At 54.8% G+C, this 18,481-nt stretch overlaps 1 protein-coding gene across 9 annotated transcripts in view; it reads right to left on the bottom strand.

Annotated features, from left to right (window-relative positions):
• CCDC33 (coiled-coil domain containing 33) overlaps positions 1–18,481 on the bottom strand; it is a 122,337-nt gene that overhangs the window by 20,297 nt on the left and 83,559 nt on the right. For all 9 annotated transcript variants that reach the window (XM_054239431.2, XM_054239423.2, XM_054239422.2 and 6 more), the window contains one exon: positions 18,122–18,316. In XM_054239431.2, the coding sequence (XP_054095406.2) occupies positions 18,122–18,316 (195 nt within the window). The remainder of the gene's footprint in view (positions 1–18,121; positions 18,317–18,481) is intronic.

The following is an 18,481-nucleotide window of genomic DNA, read 5'->3' as shown; positions in this document are numbered from 1 at the left end:
AATACACGCGGAGCCTGGGAACTGTACCTCCCCCACCCCAAATCCCCAGCCCAGGTGCTCCACCACAGCTTGGAGCTGTCTGCAGGAAAGACTCACCATGATGCCAGTGATGCCCACAGAGGGGCTCTGGGATGGGTCCAGACCAGGGGGCTTGGCAGGGGGAGGGTGGGCAGGGAGCTTGGTTAAAGCCCCCTCCTCTGTGCCCTCCACCCCCATGGCGTGCGTTTGCATTTGGTCCTAACTGAATCCACTGTCTGCCTTGAGGTCGCCATGATCCTATTAGTGGGCAGCTAGGGTGGCAAGAAGAGTGTCTTCTCCTATCTATAGGGGACAAGTGAGCCCTGCCTTTCCCCCACCCAGGCCAGGGACTGAGGTCCTTCCAGTTCAGGAGACACTCTTTGGCAGGCCCACTTGGCCAGGTCCTGTGCTGGGCACTGGAGACACAGATGTGACAAAGGCTTGGGGGTCTCTGTCTCCAAGGAGCCTGTATTCTGGTCAATGTGACAGCAGGCAGCATGGCATGATAAATCAGGATGGCAAATGCAGCAGCGGGGGAGCCCCTCAGACAGCCCCCTCCTCACCCCGGGGTGTAGGCAGGGGTGTACTGGAGGGCATGTCAGAGCTGGAGGTGGGTTTTGAAGGATGAGTAGGAGTTTGTCAGGTGATACAGGCATCAGGAGGGGACACAGTTCCAGCACAGGGAACAGCAGGAGCACAGGTGTGGAGGTGCACAGCAGCCTGGCACACTGTGGGGGTGCAGACAGTCAGGACATGTGGGGGGAGGAGGGGCTGGCAGGAGGTGAGACTCGAGCGGCCGCAGAAGCTCAGTCATGCTACCTTGGATGCAAGTCTAAGGCCCAGCTGTCGAGCCTGTTATAGGCAGGCAAAGGGGACTGGGCTGGACCTGGATGCCGGCACCAGACATGCTTGTGAATTTCCAAAGACCCTCCCAGAATAAGGTCTGGTTGCCTTCTAAACAAATCCAACGTGCTACGCAGGACCCGGAGCACAGGGAGGGTAAGAAGTTGTCTAGGACTTCTGCGGCAGAGCGAACTCAGCATTCATAGCCCTCAGGGTTAGAAATCTGTGCCGGGCTGGAAGGGACTGAGAGAACTTCTGGAGGAGAGAATGACTGTGAGAAGAGCAGGCTAGGATGTTGGCTGCCCAAAGCCTTGGGGTGAGGAGACAACCAAGGGAAGGCGTCCTTGAGATGCTGCCTTTTCTCAGTTACCTGGGTGGGCCACCTGCCCTGACATCCTGGAGCCACTAGGCCATGACCCACCCCTACTCTAGGAGCTGTCCAAGCCTTGCCCCTGTACCACCCTTGATCAATGCTGCTCAAGGGATGCAGAGACTTCCAAGTGGCTTCTCAGCCCCTTCCCACCCTGTGACACAAAGATGTCACTGTTCTCAGAGCAGGAACCTGCCACAGCTCAGGCGATGGGAGCCAGAGTTGGGACCAGAACCAATGCCCTGCCTCCCAGCACCCAGAAGTAGCCAGCCTTCCAGGGCCTGGTTTGGTTTGGGGTCTGGAAGCTTCCTCTGGAGGGCTGAGGTCCTGCCTGGTGTAGTCAGACTCAGAAGGGTTGGTAAGGGTCCCAGGCCAAGCCTGGCTCCGCAGGGAGAGAGGCTATGGGTGTTAGGCAGGGGAGATGAGGATAAAGACTTGGCCTTGCCTTCAAGGGTCCTAGACTGAGCGGGGAGACAGTGTCCCACCCTGAGGAGCCCCGTCTGAGAGGGGAGATGTGAGCCTGCCCAGGAAGCTCCTATGTGTATGAGGAGGGTTGCACTGTCACATCTGAGCAGGAGGCAGGACACACACACTCCCGATAAGGACACATGAAAAGAACAGATGGTGCCAACAAGTGCAAATTAATTGAGTGAAGCCTGTGTAGAGACGCCGTGAACAGGCAGACCGATGGCTCAGGAGGGGCGGGGGCTGCAGGGTAGGGAGCGGGGAGAAGCTGTAACGAGCACTTATCAATGTCTCGCTGGATCTGCAGCCGGTAGCACAATTATTGACAAAGCCTGTCTATAAATCTCCCAGCCATGTCTTCAGAAACCTTAATTACGGGGCCTCATTACCCTTCACACCTCCAGGCATGGCACAGGGGACCCTCCTGGGCTGGGGCGGCTGCTGACACTTGCGGCTGGCCTGCCACAGGCGGGGTGAACCCCTGCAGGGAGATGTGCCCAGCTTGGATGTCCGGGGGACAAAATTTGGGACCACATGGCCCCGAGGAGCGGGCCGAGGCTCAGCCTTCAGGCAAGGGCAAGGGGGTGAAAGGGACTTTGGAGCCAGAGGGAACACCAACTGGGTTTCCATTCTAGTTTTGCCAGTCGATCTGGACTCCGATGAGCAGCTTGCTTCTCGGAGCCTCAGTTTCCTCATCTGTACAGTGAGGAGAGGGCTGTAGTGAAGATTACATAAGCAAAGTCTCTCCAGTGCTGCATCTGTCCCTTTCATCTCTTCTGGGTCACTGTCTGAAGCTACCAAGAAAGAGAAGCTGCCCCTGGTGGCTGGGAGCTGGCGCCATAGCCGGGTCCTGGTGTCCTTCTGCTGAACGAAATTCACATCATACCAGCCCACTCTCTGACCACTCCGTAACGTGCGTGAACACAGATAAAGCATGGTCATGGTCCTAAACCACAGAAAGGCCCACACTGCCTTTCCTGGCTAATACGAGTCACTGCTGCTGCTTTCCTAATGCCCATCATTCCCGCCTTCTAGATAAGAACGCCTACAATACCCACTCTTAGAATACTGATTCTTTTTTTGTTTGTTTTTTGAGATGGAGTCTTGCTCTTGTCACCCAGGCTGGAGTGCAATGGTGCCATCTTGGCTCACTGCAACCTCCACCTCCCAGGTTCAAGCCATTGTCCTGCCTCAGCCTCCCGAGTAGCTGGGACTGCAGCCGCCTGCCACCTGAGTAGCTGGGAATGCCCGTGCGCCTGCTAATTTTTGTATTTTTAGTAGAGATGGGGTTTCACCATGTTGGCCAGGCTGGTCTCGAGCACCTGACTGCTGTTGATCTGCCTGCCTCGGCCTCCCTAAGTGCTGGGATTACAGGCATGAGCCACCGCGCACGGCCTAGAATGCTGACTCTAAGCCTGCCTCCTGACAGCATCTAACCCAGAGCGAAGCCCCGTTTCCTCAGTTAGGGGAACACCGGCCCAAAGCTATTAGGTCCTTTCTAGCACACTCTTTGCGGGATGCTTCACAACTCCCCGTGCTTGCAGACCCCTTACTACACTGAGTCAATAAACCCACAATAACTTCAATTTTGTTAAACTACTTGTGTGTTCCTGGTAGTCTTCAGCTGGCAAGCTGAGATCCTGCCATTTGGAGCATCGTCTCTTTAGAGGACTGTGCTCTCCACGTCTGAATTCCAGGCTCTCATTTTCACATTTCTCCGCCTCATCATTTGTTTGTGAAGTGTGTGAAGTGTGTCCCAGTGGTTGTCCCCACCCAGGCCAGGAGAGAGCACTCTGGGGTAGGGGTGTAGAGGGAGAGATACTGGGGGTACCTGCCACATCTCTGCCTGGGGGAGGGAGCCCTGTCTGGGCATCTGGGCCTCTTGGGGGATCTGAGGAGCCCTAGACCATCTTGAGCCTTGGGACCGTGGGTGGGGGAAGGGATTAGGGTGATGGGACCTCAGTGTCGCAGGGGAGCAGGAGGTATGTGGGTTGAGACCACCTGCCCTGCCTCCAGGCCTGTGCCACAAGCCCGTGCGCCCTGTCCAGGCGGACCACAGTCCTGCCTCCAGCCCAGGCCACAGGCCTCCTCCCCAGCCTTGTGTTGTGGAAAACCTCACTGCTGCCAGGCTCAGGCCATCAGGACCCTGGTAACCCCTGTGTTCACCTTTGCCTCTTGAAGCTTGAGCCTCAAGGCAGTCAGTCCCCTCAGAGACCCCGCTTCCCCGACCTGTCACCTGGCCTTTTTTGGCCATGGTTCGTTCCTCTCATGCCTCACTCTCCTTATTCCTGAGAGTCCCCCATGTGAACCTTCTCTACAGCCTCCTCAGCCTTGCCCACTGAGGGGCCCAAACCTCACAGACACAGGTGGCAATGAAGGGAGGAGCTTCCTGGGGGCAGTACTCCCACTGCCTGCAGGTACCCTCCCACTGGGTCTCTCGGGATGCCTCCCCCAACCTCAGGCCCCTCAGAATCAATCTTAGAATTTAAAAAATTTATTTTTTTTAGATAGAGTCTTGTTCTGTTCATGGGCTGGAGTGCAGTGATGTGATCTCAGCTCCCTGCAACCTCTGCCTTCCCAGTTCAACCAGTTCTCCTGCCTCAGCCTCCCGAGTAGCTGGGATTACAGGTGCGCACCACCACGCCCAGCTAATTTAGGTATTTTTAGTAGAGACAGGGTTTCACCATGTTGGCCAGGATGGTCTCAATCTGTTAACCTCATGATCTGCCCTCCTTGGCCTCGCAAAGGGCTGGGATTACAGGTGCGAGCCACCACACCTGGTCTCAGAATTCAAATTCTGATTAGCCAGGCCTTCTGAACCAAGCCTGTCTCCAGTTCCGTCTCCTAACTGTCCTCCCAGAGTTGTTTCTGGTTTTATTTTGTTTGACTCAGGGTCTCACTCTGTCACCCAGGCTGGAGTGCAGTGGCGGGAACATGCCTCACTGCAGCCTCCACCTCTTAGGTTCCAGCAATTCTCCCACCTCAGCCTCCCAAGCTGTTAGGATTATAGGCATGTGCCACCATGCTCGGTTAATTTTTAAAAAATTTTTGTGGACATGACATTTCACTATGTTACCTAGGCTGGTCTCGAGCTCCTGGTCTCAAGTGATCCTCCTGCCTCGGCCTCCCAAAATGCTGGGATTACAGAGGCAAGTCACTGTGCTGGCTTCTCCCAGAGTTTTTAAGTTCCCCTCATAGTGAAGGTCCAGGCTGTCCTGCTGGATGGCAGGTGGAGGACTTGATGGGTCTGGAATGGAATGGGTGGGGCACAGACCCATCCGCAGAGGATAAATAGATTCCCTGAGGGAATGGCCGATAGTGGTATAAGATGAGGATCTTGGAGGCCTGAGAGAGATGGAATCTGGTTCCCAGTCCATCTCCACTCTCCTACGCCATGCTCTTCACCCCCTGCTGTGAGCAACAAGGTGCCAGAAACTTTTCATGGCTCCCAGAACCGGGGCAGGCACTGCGGGGTTTTCACAGCCAGCCTGGGGGTAAGGGCTAGCACTGTCCCCATTTCCCAGCTAAAGAGACTGAAGTTTCTGTAGGTGCTGGCTGGGAGCTGAGCACAAGGCAAACACCTCTGCAATCCAGACCACCCCTCGTCCACCAAGCTGCTCAGGAAGGGGCATTCTGTGCATTCAGTGGGCACACACTGAGCACCCAGGGTGCGTCAGGCACTGGGGTGGAGTTGGGGGATGGGTACAAGGTGGAGTGAGCCAGGAGCACGGGCCGGGAGCTAGGAGTAGGTACCACTGCCATTGAGCATGGATAGAATATTCTGCGTTCAGGTAAAGGCTGGAGGCACAGGCTTCAGAGGCTCCAAGGGCCCATCAGGCTGAGGAGGTCCTGCTTCAGGCAAGGTTCAAGGCGGGTGGCAGCATGTCTAGCTTTGGGCTTGGGACAGTCACCTGGGCTATGTCCTAGGAGGAGGGAGGCTGAGGTCGGCAGGAGAACCCAATCTGTCAGTCAGCTCTCAGATGCTGAGCCAGCTCCCTGAGCAAGCCCTCTGGCCCTCCACAGGAGCCCCCCACCCACATACAGGAGAAGGCAGGAGGGTGGGGCCTTCATCTTGGCCTCCACTGGACCCTCTCTAGCAGCTTGTGGAGGAAGAGCGAGGTGCCTCCCAGCCTCCCAAACTAGTCCTCTGAGAGGGTCCAGCTGCCATTGCCCTTCCTGGCCCTTCCAAATCCCTGAGACCCTATGCAGCACACCCCCAGGATCTGCCCGGTGGAGGTGGATTTGCATATCTGAGAGTGAAAAAAAATTCTGCTGCAGGCTCAGCGCCACCAGAGCTGCTCAGCCCCCTTTTGTCTGTTTGAGTAAGAGCTGGCTAAAGGCTGAAGGATAATTAGTCCCCTGTGGGCAACGCTGTCCCCCCTCTTTGAAGATTTAAAGGCGCAGCCCACATGCTCAAGCCACTCGAGTCTCAGCCCCTTCCCCCACAGGCCCTCCCAGCTGCCTCTACTCCACCCTAAGGAGGGGACGGCAGCCGCTGGCAGGAGCCGATGAATGAGCGTTTTATCTGATTAAACTGGGAGTGAACTGGCTGGTCTCTATTATCTGTGGACTTGATTGTATATTTAGCACCAAATGTGTGTGTGTGTGTGTGTGGGTGGGTGTCTCTGTCTGCGCACGTGGATTGGGTTTTTCTAGTCCCTGTGTCAGGAGGAAATTGGATTGTACTGAAAAACATTTAATCTGAACTCAGGAGTGGACCCTGATAGAGTTGCCAAGCCAAGGGGGAGGGACAGTTCTGCCTTTAGCCCTGGAAAAGAGCCCTGGGCCGCATGTGTGGGAGGGTCCTGCTCTGGCCCTCCTCGGGGCACAATCCTTCACATGGGGTGAGGAGGTGGTGGTGCCAAGGGGATGTACCCACCCAGAGCATGTGCCAGCTTTAGACCTCACCCTAGGTAACTGGGATCCTGGCACTCCCCTGCTTCCAGGGCCTGTCCTCCTGAAGGTGGCAGTATGTCCTTATGCACACGAAGTCTCATAGGTGGGACTGAAACTGAGCTGGGCGAGAAGAAAAGGGGACAGGTGGGTTGGGGGTGGGGGCCTGGGAGTCGTTCTCCCCACACTGCCAGGGGCCATTGTGGAATCTGAGAATTCTTTGAGGTTGTTGATAAGGTGTATTTATTGAGGTAGAGGAATGGAACATATTTAGGAGTTTACTAGCTTCTGCTTGATTTATAACTTTCAATTACCTGGGGTTTGGACGTATGGTATGTGGGCCTTGCTTGTACTCTCAAATGCTCCAGGTGGGCCTCGGGGGTGGGATGGGGGCAGGGCCCTGAAGTCACAGAGCTTGTCTTGGTGTTTACTAGGAAACTGAGGCAGCTCTTCCTCCCGGATGGACTGGGAAGATGGCGAGTCAAGCTCACCAGCCTCCTGACTTCTGAGTCATCAGGCTTGGCCAAGGCTCAGGAGCTGGGCTGGAGACCCCAGATGTGTTTGACCAAGACTCCCCCTCAGTCTTGTCTGGTGGCCCTGGGAGGGTTACTGGGCCATCCCTAGTCTCCTATCCCATAAAGTGGGGATGATAATTGTATGCTCCTTTTTAGGCTGGAGCGAAGATTACGAGATTATGACTAAAGTTCTGGGTGCAGAGTAAGAGCTCAGTGAATCTTGACGGTAGCACTTAGTGTTATTAAAATGAGTGCTGAGGTCAGGGTGGGCTTGCAGTGTGCAGAAGGGACCAGCCCCACCTCCCAGGTTTCTTTCGTTCCTGGTTCTACAGTTCACCTCACCCTCACCAATCAGTGATTCAAGCCCTCAGCCATTTATGGCCTCATCATCTCTGCTTTAGTTACCGGGAGCGCTCCACTCCTGCCTCAACCGCCCACCATTAATTAAGGATGGACAGCAAGACCCGGCAGCACAGGCCGTCTCACTAAGGAGCAGTGCCAGGAGGCTATCCTGCTTCCAACTGCCTTGTTTGCTGGGATGGAGGAGGAAATTGTCAAGACCAGGCTCCTCACTCCACGGAAGGGGAAACCGAGGCCCAGGAGGGGAAGGGTCAGCCAGGCTGACTCCCCAAGTCAGAACTGACTCCAGGTCTCCTGATGCTCCTCCTGCCCAACACTCTTTCTGCTGTTAATTTCCTCTCTCCCTGGGTGGCCTCTGCCCGAAGTGACCTCATCCTCATCCCTCTGAGCCCGATCTTCTGGGTACTTAGGGTCAGGCCCTGATTTGGTCAGTCCACTACTCCACCCATCCCATCCATTCTTTCCTCCACACCACTAAGGCTTTCTCATCCCTCACTGGAGGGAGGCATTCACTCCATTATACAGATAAGGAAACTGAGGTCCACACAGGGAAGGGACTAACCCTGGGGCCTCACAGTGCCTTTTGGGGAGACCCCAGGCCAGACCTGTAGAGAGACAGGCACACACACACTAACTCATAATTTCTACTCCATAGACAAACAGATTCCTCTTGCAGGAACAAGAGGAATTTCACTTCTCTTCCACCAACAAAGCAACGATCTGCTATGGTTTCGTCCTAACCCACCGTGATGCTTGTCTGGCTTTTCTCTCTCACTTCTCAGTGACATCTGCTGACTTACCCTGGCATTCTGTAGAGCGTGTGCTCTGCCTGGGGTGGGGGTGGATGGGGGTAAGGATTAGGTACACCCCACCCTCCCTGTGTCCCCACAATCCTTTGAGTAGCCTGAGTCCCAGCATTGACCATACCCTCCTCCACCCATTCCTGATGTGTCTCCCTGCTGAATTGGGACTTCTTGAGGACAGGGACCCTGGTAAGGAATTATCTTTATGTGACTGTCACACATCTTGTGGGTGAACTTCTGGAGAGGGGGTGAGGAGAGGCCTGGGTGAGTTGTGCTGCCTCCCGTCACCCTCCTTAGTCTCAAGGGATCCCAGGAACACAATGACTATTAATCAGCCTCCTGCAAAGTGCCAAAGTGGACAGCCCTTTGCAGTTTCCAATGCATTCACCCACTCTCCTGTCAGTCCTCTCAAAAGCCTCAAGAGGCAGGGAGAGTATTTACTCCACTTAACAAAGAAGAGACAGGATCAGAGAGGCAGAGTGATTTATTCAAGGCCACACAGCTCTTGGGTGGTGGAAATGGGACTCATACCTGCTGGGGCTGCACAAATGAGTGGAGGAATCTGTGTGGTGGATAACCAGAATTGGCACAGAGTAGATGCTCAAAAAACCTGGTCGAATGAATGAATGAATGCATGAATGAATGAGTAGGTGCATATGCCAGACTACATAGTCAGCAGGGATGGGAGAGACAGCTGAGGGTCTGAGAAGGTGGGGGGCCACCAGACACTTTTGCTCCCCGTGCTCATGTGCCCCCTTCTTGGCTCCTGAAGCACTGCTCATCCTTGGGGTTTGAGTGCTTTCCCCTCAGCCCCTGGGGTGATGCTCTTTCCCTGCTGTCTCATTTCCCTTGGTGACTGCCTCCCCAGGCTGTCACTACCTTTGGCTTCTGCAGGCTTGTCCCCAGTTAGGCTGGGGGACTTTCTCTATGGAAGCCTCCCCTCTCCAAACCCACCCCTAAGGTCTGTAGTGCCTAGTACAAGAGCAGAAATGGAGGCTCCTAGCATGTGCCCTCTGCAAACAGCCATCACTCCTTGGGCCTCGGGGTGCACCCCCACAAAAGTATTCAACCCTTAGAAGTGTGGACTTGCATAGCGCTCAAAAGCAGGTTCAGGCCCGGCCCGGTGGCTCACGCCTATAATCCCAGTACTGTGGGAGGCTGAGGTCAGAGGATTACCTGAGGTCAGGTGTTTGAGACCAGCCTGGCCAACATAGTGAAACCCAACCTGTACTAAAAATACAAAAATTGGCCCGGTATGGTGGTGGACACCTGTAATCCCAGCTACTTGGGAGGCTGAGGCAGGAGAATAGCTGGAACCTGGGGGGCAGAGGGGGCAGTGAGCCGAGACCTCAGCACTGCACTCCAGCCTGGGTGACAGAGCAAGACTCCATCTAAAAAAAAGCAGGTTCAGGCCCATTTGGGCAGGGAGGGGTCTTGGGTACTGAGAGAGTGTTCTAGAAGGGTGGAGCTTGGGATCCAGGGCACATTTACTAGGTGGGGAGAGACAAGGCTGGAGGAGGGTGAGTGGGCCCTCTAATCAGCTTAGGGACCTGGCCAGGTCAGTCAGGAAGACAGGCCCACCGAGTGACCTGTAGCTTGCCTGGCAGGGCAGCACCAGGCTCCCTACCAGCTCCAGGGCTAGGGGCTGGGGGTGGGAATCGAGGAGCCCACACGTGTGGGGCATGTGGAGTGGGGGGAGGGGACTGGCTGGCAGGGGGCCTTGCTCAGCCGCTTGCACACACCAAGAGACAATAAATCGACAAACACTTAATCTCTCTGCAAATTGAAACGGAGCCGTAAATATCTGCTGCATCCCAGCAGCTGAGTTATGAGTCTCGTTTATTAATCTCTTTAGTCTCAGGTGATGGATGGAGGAGGAGAACGGCCCGCTGAGACTGGGAGGGATAGGGGAAGGAGGGAGAAGTGGGTCAGGGGTCTGGGAACAGTCCTGCCGGAGAAAGGGTCTGGGGGAGAGGCCTGGGGGATTTTTGCTTCCTCTCTTTTTGTTCACAGTCTTGATGGCAGGGCCCCATGAACACAGTGACTATTAAGTCTCCTGCAAAGCCCTTTGCAGTTTCCAACACACTGCCCCTCATTCTCTTGTTAATCCTCCCCATAGTCTCAAGAGGTGGACAGGATGACAATATTCCCTCCACTTAACAAGGAGGAGACAGGATCAGAGAGGCGGAGTGATTCATCCAAGGCCACACAGCTCTGGAGTGGTGGAGACGGAACTCAAGCCTGCAAGAGTTACGCAGATGAGAGGAGGGGTCTGCAGAGGGAGCTAACGGACACACGTGGGATGTGATCCTTATTTCTTCCTCTCCACCCTTCCCCCTCCACCCTTCCCCCTCCGTCTCTTACTAAAATGCTTGGTAAGCACTGTGTGTGATTGTGTTTAGGAACTGGAAGAATCAAAGGTCAGAGTTGCGGGAGGGACAGGAATGGGAGAAGAGGTGGAGTGTTCTCAGCCCTGGCTCAGGTCTGACGCCCTGTCTTTAGTATTTCTTTGTCAGACCCCCTCCAGCCCCCGTCCGCAGGCACATGGTGCTCCCAGCTCAGGGCCTGCAGGAGTGCAGGGGAGGAGCTGAGGAGGGCGGGGCCCTGAGAAGGCTTCCTGCCTGTGGGGAGCTCGTGGGTGTGTGCTGCATAGAACAGGGGCGCTTGGAGAGGTGACTGAGAGGACAAACCCGGCAGGTGGGACAGTCACACTGGGCAGCAGAGTCAGGGGCTACAGAGACTGAGGGCTGGCCAGCGTTTTGGGAATGTGTCTTGTGGCTGGCGTGGGATGGCCTGAAGGGCGCTGAGTCAGGGGCATCTGTTTGGTGGCCGTTGAGTGGGCCCTGGCTGGCTCTGGTCTCTTTGTCTCTGTCTCTTGTAGTTCCTCTGCCTCTCTTGGTTCCAAAGGAGCTGGACTCCCAGGCCCTGGGTGACCTTGCTCCTAGGCTGGGCTTGGTGCCTGAACTAGCGGCCCTGGGAGGCCTGCTTATACCTGCTCCTGGGGGCCAATTCCAGGCTCCTGGGGCTTTGTGATGCCACCACCCCGGGCTGATGTTTCTGCTGCTTGTTGCCCCTGACGTGGGCAGTGTGCAGGGGTGCTCCAAGTCCCTTCCCTGGTGACTGCTGAGTGGAGGCTGGGTCTGACCACTACCAGCCTCACCAGGCTGCAGCCCCCATCCTGGGCGTGGGCCTGGGGGCAGGACCAAGGCTTCTGCCACAGTGCAGGAGCCACAGGGTACTCGGGAACATCTGCTCCCACCTCCTGAGCTGTCAAAGGCAGGAACTGGGGCCCAGAGAAGGGAAGGAAGTTCAAGGTCACTTCCAGGAGCAGTGGTAGCAGTGTGAGTGCAGGGACAGCATGGAGCTGGGCCAGGCTGCGCAGGTGGGGTGCACCCTGTGGATGAGGGAGGCTGTGTGGCAACCTCCAGTGGGGCAGGCCTGGGGCAGGGGAGCTTTCTGTGCCACGTAAGGTGGCGCCCATCCAGGTTTTCCTGAGACTGTCTTGGTTTAAGCACTGAACACCCCATAGTCTGGAAACCACTCAGTTCTGGGCAGCAGGGATGTCTGGTCACCCCAGGGCCATGCCAGCCGGACAGAAAGGGCTAGGCTCAGGAGAGTCTTTGCTACACGGCCGGCCTCCCTTTCTGTGTGGTCTCACCTCTCCCATCTGATCCTGAGGGGCAGGTAGGGTAAGCAGCTCTCTCGTGCTACAGATGGAGACACCAAGGCACATGGACACCCAGCATCCCCAGAGCACCTCTCCGCCTGCCCTCGAGGCAAGGGGTCCCTGTGCTGGGAGGCCTGCCTTCCTGAGGACCGAGCCCCCACCTCTGCCACTGCAGGACCTGGGAGAGGCCACAGCTTCCGTGGTCTTCCTTCCTCTCTGCACTCATAATATGAGGCTGTCTCCACTGAAGTCAACCTACACCCTCAGAGGTGGGTAAGTGGGGAAGGGATGTAGAGAAACTGAGGGATTAAGGCTGAATTGTTCTAGGGTCCAGCAGACTCAAGAAAGGAAGAGAAACAAAAGCGACATGCTCAGAGGGGGCGGGGATGTGCAGAGACCAGTGGTGGGAGGGGAAAGGCTTTCAAAGACAGAATGAAAAAAATGAGTTATTCCAGTGTGAGGAGGTTGGAAAAACTCCACTGAATCTTTTAACAACCCTTGTCAATTATTCATCTCCTGGTATGAGGGCCCTCTGGTCTGCCACAAATCTCCTCTGAGCAAGGCAGAAGGAGGGAGGTAAACAGAGGGGACGGAGAGAGAGAGAAAAGGAGAGGGAGGGAGGAGGAGGAGCAGGGAGGGAGAGAGAGAGAGAGGGAGAGAGAAAGGGCAGGAGAGGCAGGGAGAGAGACAGGGGAGAGGAGAGAAGCAACCCTGTGCTTGAATTTCTGCACTGGAAACAGCACTAAATATACACTTCCTGCATAGCAAATGACCACATCTGCCTCTCTATCCAAAGCATAGCCTGCTTCCTCCAGGAAGCCTTCCTTGTCTGCCTCTTCCCCTCTCCAGCACCTCCCCAACTCTCTCTCATTCACTGAGGACTCACTAGGTGTGTCCAGCAGTCTTGGGTAAGTGTGGCAGTTAAAAAGCTACATTGTCCCAACCAGGCCTCTCCTTTACCTGTTCATCCCCACCAGATATTTACTGTGTACCTACCCCGTGCCACTAATCATCTCCCTGGGTATAGCTTGCTCCTGTCTGCTGGGGAATTCCCAGAGCTGAGGTCCTTGGCCTCTTTGTCCCCATGTCCCTGCCCAGCTAGACACAGGGCTGGACACATGGCAGGGTGGAGAGTTCTGGTTTTCTGACTGGCTGGAGGAATGGGAAGCCCAGGTGTAGGGCAGGCGTTTCAAAAGCCCTTTGCGGTGGAAGTCGGTCCATCTAGAGGTGACATGGAGGCCCCTCGGCTTACCTGCCCCCGCTCCTAGTGTTGAGAGACATGGCTTGGCTCCACATGAGGTGGGCTCAGGGTGCCTAGAGAGTGGAAGGCGGATGCTTGCGGGTTGTTGACTGGAGAGTCGCCATGTTTAGGATGAACCTGAGCACCTCTCTTCATGCTCACTTCAAGGCTCACCTCTTCCCAATGGCTTCCTGAGCCGCTCAGGAGTGGATAAGGCTTCTCTACCTCTGTCTCAGGCCCTACACTTGACCCAAGACCATATCCATGGGACCTTGACCTCAGCAGGCCCACCCAAGACCAGAGCTTTGCACCATGTTGACAAAACGGAACCGGAAAGGCCTGTGTAAAAACCAAGTGTTCCAAGGTGAGAAGGGGCTGGGCCGCAGCAGGGGAAAGAGCTGGCTCAGTGGCACATCCAGGGGCAGGGAGCCGCCATGGACTCAGCGGGCTGTGGGGGTGGGACGGGCAGGCCTGGGGACAGGAGGCAGCAATGCAGGGAGAGGCACAGACCTCTTCTCCACTCCCATCCATTCCCAAGGTGCTTTTCGCTGCAGAAAATGTTCAATTTCCTATTAAGCTGAAGTAAGATCTGAAGGGAATCAGAAATCAAATTGTGTTTTGGCCCCTGGGGAACGCACGATGAGACTGGATATAGACAAATGCCCTTCAGACATTAGGGGATGTTAAGAGGCTCAGCCAGAGGCCCAGCGTGAGGGAGGCGGTTCTTCTATACAGCCACTGCCATGTCGCAGGCGCCTGCTGTTCCAACCCTGGGCCCTGCTGCTGGCCACCACTCCCTGGCCACATGTCCAGGAGCCACACACACTGTGACCGTGCCACTGCTTCTCAGTTGTGTCCCAGTGCTACTGAAGGATCCTCTACTGCTCTGCACCTCCGCCCACGGCTTCCACACTGTGCTCAGGACTCAGTCCTGTGATTGCGCCCTCCTGCAGTGCAGGGCTGAGTGACATGCTATGGCTTGGGTCTATTGCTATGCAACTCCACTCCACCACTCCACAGCCACGTTCGATTGCTTGTCACTATGCCTCTTGGTCGCTGAGTTCATCCATTGCTATGTAATTTTGTTCGGTTGCTATGGAACAGTGACCCACTGCCACACAGCTGCACTACCTGGGCTTGTCACGGAGCTGTATGCTGTTGCTACCCACCCACATTCTACTGCCTGTGACTGGGATCTACCAGCCACGTGCATGTGTGTGTCAGGGTCCTACCGTGATCCCTCTGGGCTCTGGTCAGTGGGGAGGAGCTGGGGCTGGGGGCTGGGTCTCTAGGCTCCAACTAGGGCAAAGTGTCAGAGGTAGAAATAGCCAGCCTGGTGTGAGAGAGAGCGAGGAGAGTGAGAGAGGGGGTGAGACAGAGAAATGATGAGTTGGGGAACCGAACCAGGGGTGAGAGGATAAACAAGGACGTAGTTAAGAGTCAGAAACAAGGAGGGACGGGGGGCCTGGAACAGAGTGGGATGGGTAAGGGAGAGGGGCATGGCCAGTGCCCCTCTGTGAGTCTCTGGGGGACCGGATCGTGCCAGGTTGGCTGAGCATGCAGGCCTCTGTAGAGTCTAGTATTTCCTTGGCTGGATGCAAGGCGGCATGAGATTGCCATGTCAGGAAGCCTTGGGCAGGCCCATTCCTGCCCATCCCTGGGCTACCTCATTGCCACCCTTTGTAAAATGAGAGGATCAGTCTAGATACTGTCTAATGTTCTTTCTGGTTCTCTTGCTGCCCAGTCAGGGATGCTATTCCATTGCCCAAGAAGCATTTACCAACATCTGTCTTGGGCCAGGCCTGGGCAGGGCCCTGGAGCCCAGAGGCATGGAAGTCAGTGGGCTCTTTCGTTCAAGGGCTGGATGGTGGTGGCTGAGTGGCCCTAACTGGGCTAGCAAACCAGGGCTAGCAGCCAGTTCTTATGGCCTCACCAGGTGTCCAGCAAGAGGGAGGGTAGAGGGACCAGGAGCACTCTTTTCGGGTGAATGAGCCACTGAAGGGAGTGTGCTGGGGGTGATACCCAGGGTGGGCATGCTTGGGTGAGTTCTCCATCAGACCCAGCTCACAACACCTCTGCCATATGTGTGTAAGGGGCAGCCTTGACCCCTTGTTATCACTCAGAGCCTCCCAGAATCCCACCCTAGTGCTCCCAGGCCCCTTCTTTCTCCTCCCCTTCTCTGCCACTCACAGTGGTTACTGTTGCTCAAAAACACTTCCTCCTGGCAGGGCACGGTGGCTCACGCATGTAATCCCAGAACTTTGAGAGGCCAAGGTGGGCAGATCACCTGAGGTCAGGAGTTTGAGACCAGCCTGACCAACATGGAGAAACCCCGTCTCTACTAAAAATACAAAATTAACTGGCCTTGGTGGTGGGCACCTGTAATCCCAGCTACTTGGGGGCTGAGGCAGGAGAATCTCTTGTACCTGAGAGGCGGAGGTTGTGGTGAGCTGAGATTGTGCCATTGCACTCCAGCCTGGGCAACAAGAGCCAACTCCATCTTAAACAAACAAAACAATAACAACAACAACAACAACAAAAAGCACTTCCTCCTTATTGTTAACCTTGACTTCTCAAGCTGCAGTCTGGCCCCATCTCTTCTGGTTTAATCTTTAAGAGAAAATCAAGACTAGCCACTACCCACGTTATTCTAATATTCTTTCAGATGTTGAAAACACTGTTTATATTGCCCCCCTCTCAGATCCATTCTATATTTAAAGGCCATTTCTTCCTAAACTCTGTTTTTTCCTCTCTGTTCCTCCTTCTCCATCATCACCATCATCATCATCACCATCATCACCATCATGATCATCACTATCACCACCATCATCATCATCATCATCATCACTATCACCACCATCATCATCACCACCATCATCATCACCATCACCACCATTATCATCATCACTATCACCACCATCACCATCATCACCATCATCATCATCACCATCATCATCATCACCATCATCACCACCATCATCATCACCACCATCATCATCACCACCATCATCATCATCATCATCATCACCATCATCACCATCATCATCATCACCATCACCACCATCATCATCATCACCACCATCATCATCACCACCATCATCATCATCATCATCACTATCACCACCATCATCATCACCACCATCATCATCATCACCATCACCACCATTATCATCATCACTATCACCACCATCACCATCATCATCATCACCATCACCACCATCACCATCATCACCATCATCATCATCACCATCATCACCACCATCATCATCACCACCATCATCATCACCACCATCATCATCATCATCATCATCACCATCATCACCATCATCATCACCACCATCATCATCATCATCATCATCATCACCATTGTCATCACCACCATCACCATCATCACCATCGTCATCACCACCATCACCATCATCACCATCATCATTGCATTTTGTAAGCACAGTGCAGACTCCAACCCAACTCACTCCCGCCATTTGTGTCTCACTTCCCACAAACAAATCCATGGTATTAAGACATCTGTATCTGGTTTCTCTCAAATAGTCCAGACTCTCAAACCTGTTGACCTCAGTTCAGACCTTGGATGCTTTACCCAGAAGACTCTGAATGAAGGAGTCCCTGCCATGCCCAGTACCAGGAGTGGGGCTGGGTACGTCCCCCTGCTTGGTTGTGCTGTGTCAGTGCCCAGCTGGCTGATGTGAGAGGCTTGCCCAGCCAGGAGGTGCTTGAGGCTCTTGCTCCCAGAGGTAGTGTGATTCAGGGGCTAAGGTCTGCATCCTTGGGAGAAGGTGTGGGCTTAACTTGGGGAGAGTGGAGGCTTGGCTGGTTGGCCCCTCCTGGGCAGCCAAGCAGGAGAGGTTGCTCTGAGCCCTCCACAGACCTGAGATCAGGGAGGGACGCCTTCATCTTTGTCCTCCCCTCCCACGTTCCTCTCCCCGTGGTGGCACCTTCCCTTTTCTTTCTTTCCTGGCCTGTTTCTTTCTTTTTTTTTGTTTTTCTCCTGAGACAGGGTCTTGTTCTGTCACTCAAACTGGGGTACAGTGGCGCGATCATAGCTCGCTGCAACCTCGACCTCCCAAGTTCAAGTGATCCTCCTGCCTCAGGCTCCTGAGTAGCTGAGACTATAGACATGCACCACCATGTCTGGCTAATTTTTTGAATTTTTTTACAGAGACAGGAACTCTATGTTGCCAGGGCTGGTCTTGAACTTCTGGGCTCAAGCGATCCTCCCACCTTGGCCTGCCCAAGTGGTGAGATTACAGATGTGGGCATGTGCCCGGCCTCTCTTTCCTTTACTACCTCTGCTTAGAGGCACAAGAAGGGGGAACCACGTGGCCAGGATTTGGGGAGGGCAGGAGGAAGTGGGTTATTCATGACTGTCTCTTTGGTGGCCCATTCTTTAGTGCTCTGCATCAAGGGCTGAGACCCAGCACTGACCCCTCAGCAAATTAGGACGTCACTTTGGCAACCTCCACCAGCCCTTTCTGAGCATCTGCTCAACAGGCAACAGGAAGACACAGCAGCTCTCATGAAGGATGACACAGACTCTGTCACCAAAATTGGTGTCCTTTTTTTGAGCTCCAATTTCTCCTGTTATAAGTTAAAACGAATCTCTTAAGGGTGCTTCCCACTACCCAGTGGCCATGTACCTCAGGAAGTTCTGAGTTGATGTCTACACACGTAAATGGAACCCTGGCTTACAAGTGTCGCATGGGTTTGCTTTGAATGAAATAGCACGAGAGTCTTCCACTCAAAAGGGACTCTGCAAATGAAGCCACAGCTCTCAGCAGTTTGACCTTGGGGTAACTCACATGCAGAGTGTGCCTAACGGGAGGTCTACTGGCCACCTGAGGCATGAACCCATCCTGCAGATGGCAGCCAAGTCCGCTTCCCATGGGCTGGTCCCTGCCCGGCCCTTCCCACCTGGGGAGAGACACTCACTCTGTCGCGGGACATCTCAGGCACCGGAGGCTCCTCCTCTACTTCCTGTGGAGTGGACGTGCTCAAGTCCATTGTGGAGCTCACTGTGGCCTTGGACCAGGACTCTTGGATGGTTCCCAGCTTCTCATCTAGGACCTTGAGGTCCAAGGTAGGAAGAACCTTGCTGTTGTTTGGTGTCAAGAAGTTTTCTGGTCTCTGAGAAGAGAAGGTGCAGAGAAACTTCAGGACAGGCCCCTTCTCTGTGGCCATCTACCATAAGCACACCTTCTATACCCCAAGCCTCTTCTCTTCATGGCTCAGGAGGCCCTGTATACCTGGCCCATGTACACCTCCTACTGTCTGGCCCTTTGCTCACCGGGC

Source organism: Callithrix jacchus, chromosome 8, assembly GCF_049354715.1.
Source record: "Callithrix jacchus isolate 240 chromosome 8, calJac240_pri, whole genome shotgun sequence".
NCBI classification, from domain to species: Eukaryota; Metazoa; Chordata; class Mammalia; order Primates; family Cebidae; genus Callithrix; species Callithrix jacchus.
Note: the sequence above shows the minus strand (reverse complement) of the source record. Positions and strands in the feature narration are given on the sequence as shown.